Below are 4,719 nucleotides of genomic sequence, written 5' to 3'. Positions count from 1 at the left end.
TACTGCTGTCCTGCACATGTGCATTCTGATTGCCTTTGCCATCACAACTACCATAAGTAGGACTACTGCTTCCCTGCCCATGTTCATTCCGATTGCCTTTGCCATCACAACTACCATAAGTAGGACTACTGCTTCCCTGCCCATGTTCATTCCGATTGCCTTTGCCATCACAACTACCATAAGTAGGACTACTGCTTCCCTGCCCATGTTCATTCCGATTGCCTTTGCCATCACAACTACCAAAAGTAGGACTACTGCTTCTCTGCACATGTGCATTCTGATTGCCTTTGCCATCACAACTACCAAAAACAGGACTACCACTTCCCTGCACATGCGCACTCTGATTTATTTTGCCATCACAACTACCAAATATAGGACTACTGCTTCCTTGCACATGTAAATTCTTATTGCTTTTGCCATCACGACTACTAAGTATCGAACTACTGCTTCCCTGAAAAGGTACATTCGTAACACTTTTACTATTATGGCTTCCAAATAAAAGACTACTGCTTCCCTGCACATTGAAATTCTGATTGTGTTTGCTATCACAACTACTAAATATAGGACTACTGCTTATGTGCACAGGTGAAATCTGATTGCTTTTGCTATCACAGCTACCAAAGACAGGACTATTGTTTATCTGCACATGTCCATTGACATCAGTCTCAACATGAGTGGGATTTAACATTTTCAATGTCACTGCTGTGTGGTCTTCGGTTTGCATAAGTTCTTCAGAGAAATGCTGTTTCGCATCAGAGGCATGGTGAGCAGTACGCTCAAGATCTGCAGTTGCCTCACACGAGATTTCTTTTGCTGAAGCAGTTGATGCCACCTTATTATTATGCATGGCATCTCTATTCTGTATGTCTACAGATACGTGATTCTTACTAATGACACGCTGACATACTGCGAAGTATATGGAATAGATACATTCCAATTGGAGCACCTTGATATGCATGGTACTAGCACTACCTGAAACAGATATAATCTAAATATAGATATATCACATTTGCACTGCGTAAAACTGAAACACAAAACTAAAGAAAGATATTTCGTCTTTTTACTTAAAAAATACTTGCTTACCATTAACATGTAGCCTATTCTTTAGTAAGTAATTAAAGAGTTACAATGTTTTTTTATGATTTATTCCTTCTTAGTGTCTTTTCTACTTCATTATTACTTATCAAACAGCCCACATTCAGTCATTCATTAGATAGAAATCTTATACAAAAGGGTTGCATTTATTTCATCAACTTAACAACAAATGTATCACCAGTAAAAGCATTTCTGGCAGTGCAGTGAAGGTAATTCGAAGACTGCTTTAAATATGAGACCAACTTACATTTACGTGTAATGTGTGGCATACATACGTTTTGCATCAGTAGGTCTGTGTGCCATTGAATGTTTCCAAAATGACAGTGCTGAACTCTCGCTGCATTGAAGCTTGTGCAGTTTCTCTGCCAAGCCACCTCTAATACCAGAAAATACTATAATTTACCATACATATCATACAGATATCACGATACTGACGATCATTATTGAGATCCTTTGTGAGCCAATCAATTTAGTGAGCTGAGTGAGTATAACAGTCTCCCACATAACTGTTTGTGGACCAATGGTTTCCATGTATTACACCTTGTCTTTAAAATTTCCCTCAGTTCTAGAACTTACTTAACAAACTGGTTCTTTCTCTTCTTTGCAGAATCCTCTGGTGGTGAGGGTGTAAGACGTTTCTGTGGTGTTTTCAGCCGGATGCATTTCAACCAATCACTGCCCTTCCTTGTGCAATGTGTATCAATTTTCATATTGACATCCTCTGATACGGCTGGAGATTCTATGTTCTATCATAGGAACTAATAATTACATTTTTGCTGTCACAGTAAACTAAAGTCTTTGAAACACCAACTATATGCTAAACTATATGCTTCAATGATGTCACAATGTGATATTTTATTATTATAAACATTGAGGCCTACGTATTGAGAAGTTGAGAACATCGATTGCAAATGAATGGTGGCACATACAACTGATGCATTCATATCAAAATCAGAATATCAACCATATTTGATTTCTACATCTAAGAATGTTCTATTAATCATCATGTAAATACCAGTTGCCCTTTAACCTCACACACATCATTAAAGTCCATTTTTCAGTTTTACGCAAATGATGTTGACTGTAGTGATTTGTTCGTAAACAAAGATGTGATATTCATAAAACCTATAAAATATTGAGAGCAAACCTGCAGCTCAGCCACCATGGCAGTATCTTCTTTGTATTCACAGCCATGTTTGTCTGCACTAAGGCCTTCCTCTGAACTGTCAAACTCAGATATAGTTCCATCTTCTGGATGCTGAAATGACAGATTGACAGATACATGCCACAGTGGTATAAGCAATAAGTTATAGCTATATGTGAAAGTAATGATAATAACCATATTTCGTGGGTTATAGGACACGTATTTTTTTCTCAGAAAATGGCAAATTATATTCTAGAACCTGAATACCAAACGTTTGCATGATAAAATGTATCTAGATTGGAATTAAGATGGATGGATTAACTTTGCATGACAAAGTCGAGAAACATATCACTACTATGTTTAGCAAAGCTTTTTAAGGTACAGTATCTTATACACCTCCGCAAAACAGCGTACAGTATATAATACGTAGCAAATGGTGACAGTTAGGAGGGCTTATGAAACACAGGAAATTTCAAAGGAATAACAAGAGTGTGGCATTATTTATAGTGAGCATGTACATGGTATTGCGGAGGGCTACTATGCACTCAGTTTCGAAAGGCTATTAATGTTGGGCTGTTAATTAAGGCTCTGGGGTGTATCTAATGTGACGAAGCATATCTTATAAACAGTGAAATATGGCATACACCATAAATCAAGGTGGTAAAATAAAAAATAAACCAGGTAATAACAGGGGACATGCAGTGCCATAACCTGTTCATCGTCGGAACCTAATAGTTGCGCAGAGCAGTGAGATGTTGGTGTCTCCTGGTCTTGATCAATAAAATCTTGCTGTCTCTTGTTGCCAATTCTTTCAGAATCCTCACTTGAGTCACACTCAATCACCTGTGAGCTAGCTGTGCTTGATCTTTCTGTGAATAAATGAAACTATATGTCATGAAGAAAATGTCTAAAAGGCAACCCTCTAAAATAGGGCTACTTATATTAGTTTAGCCTATGGTACTTATCTCTACTTAATAAGTTTTTTTGTTTTTATGTATAATACTACTACTGCCATTGGTTATCAGAATATTGCTTGACTGAGACAGAGAAAATGTTATGATGTTATAATCAAGCAAAGCAGTTTGGTTGATTTTTTTTGAAAAATAATAATATAATTCTCTTACAATTCCATTCAATTTCTCTAGAAAAATAGGAAATTTTGCTTGCACTTGCTATTGCATTAGCAAATGCTACAGGTATCCTTCTAAATCTGGGTTCAGTTCCAGCACGAGTTTCTATGAAAAATTGCACGTAAAACGTGTATGGTACTTCAGTGTATTAGTTGGTTTTAGTAGTGTACGTGTATCTAATAAAGTTAACAACAACCATTATTTAATGCTTACCATTTTGACACATAAGATGTAGTAGGGGATTCTGAGTAAAAGTGCCATGGTTAACACGCAATCTTCTTTTCTAAAAAAAGCAGGTTACACATTAGTATATGGCAAGTTTAACATTCAGCTTTCTATACGAAACTCCTCTTTCTATAAGTTACTACATCATTTCAGTGCTTTTACTCATTCTTCTGCTTAGATACACTGCACTTCCAACATCTAATATAGTAAATAAACATAACGATAAAAATCATACAATATTTACATCTTCCTGATTAGATATAAACCCTGCCATTCTTCTATGCCAACTTTTTGATGGGGGTGTCATCATCACAGAAGGAAGCCAACTCAAAATCTTGTTTTTCTTATTGTACTACTGAGCTGTTGGTTTACACACCCTATAATAGAAACAAAAGCAAGGCACTGGTAATAATGTAGCTCTAGTAACTATAGCCCACGTACGGTTTGCTGCGGCAACCGTACGCGGGCTATAGTTACTAGAGCTAGTAATAATGATGCTGACATTATTATAATTTTTATTACTATGTTTGGGCCGGATTTATCTAGCTTAGTAAAGGCCAAGACACACTGCAGTATACATTGCTGCCGCTGCACACTGGCATATAAATATATAAATATACTACCTATATATTTATATGTCAGTGTGCATGCAGCGGCAGCAATGTAATGGCGGCAGCCAGTGTTTGTTGTAGATGAGCATTTGGACGGCATTTACAGGAAATTGTCGGCAATAATAGGTGAAAGAGAGTATAGAAACATTAAAAGACTTTGGTAGTAAATAGATTTCGTATTTATTTAGCATTATATTTTATTGAAATGCTCCAAGTGCCTGTGCTACGGTCACTGTATGACACGTACAGTACGCAGTACATGATAATTTGCTGCGTATATTTTACTTTATAATATTATCTTATCCTTATACCTAGAAAGTTTTTGCAGCCTGTTATTTAAACGCTGTGGCAATATGCCCGGCAGCCGGGCACGGTCTTCGATTTCCTAAATACCCGGCAGTTCCTAACCCTAACCCTTGTTTACTTGAGATAACGCTGAAAATTAAAAACTGCCGGGCATTTAGGAAATCGAAGACCGTGCCCGGCAGCCGTCAGATATATGCCGGCTGCCGGG

At 37.2% G+C, this 4,719-nt stretch overlaps 1 protein-coding gene across 2 annotated transcripts in view; it reads right to left on the bottom strand.

Moving 5' to 3' along the window:
* LOC106811692 (DNA repair-scaffolding protein-like) overlaps window positions 1-3,984 on the bottom strand; it is a 13,204-nt gene extending 9,220 nt beyond the window's left edge. Inside the window, exons 1-7 of one of the 2 annotated variants that reach the window (XM_014815396.1) lie at window positions 3,830-3,984; window positions 3,583-3,652; window positions 2,951-3,108; window positions 2,243-2,353; window positions 1,672-1,841; window positions 1,371-1,471; window positions 271-972 (exon numbers count right to left, since the gene is read on the bottom strand). In XM_014815396.1, the coding sequence (XP_014670882.1) occupies window positions 271-972; window positions 1,371-1,471; window positions 1,672-1,841; window positions 2,243-2,353; window positions 2,951-3,108; window positions 3,583-3,652; window positions 3,830-3,904 (1,387 nt within the window). In that variant the 5' untranslated portion in view covers window positions 3,905-3,984. Of the gene's footprint in view, window positions 1-16; window positions 973-1,370; window positions 1,472-1,671; window positions 1,842-2,242; window positions 2,354-2,950; window positions 3,109-3,582; window positions 3,653-3,829 lie in introns of both variants that reach the window. The other variant, XM_014815395.1, reaches the window with a different exon arrangement.
* Between the last annotated feature and the right edge of the window lie 735 nt (window positions 3,985-4,719).

Source organism: Priapulus caudatus, unplaced genomic scaffold (assembly GCF_000485595.1).
Source record: "Priapulus caudatus unplaced genomic scaffold, Priapulus_caudatus-5.0.1 Scaffold564, whole genome shotgun sequence".
NCBI classification, from domain to species: domain Eukaryota; kingdom Metazoa; phylum Priapulida; class Priapulimorpha; order Priapulimorphida; family Priapulidae; genus Priapulus; species Priapulus caudatus.
Note: the sequence above shows the minus strand (reverse complement) of the source record. Positions and strands in the feature narration are given on the sequence as shown.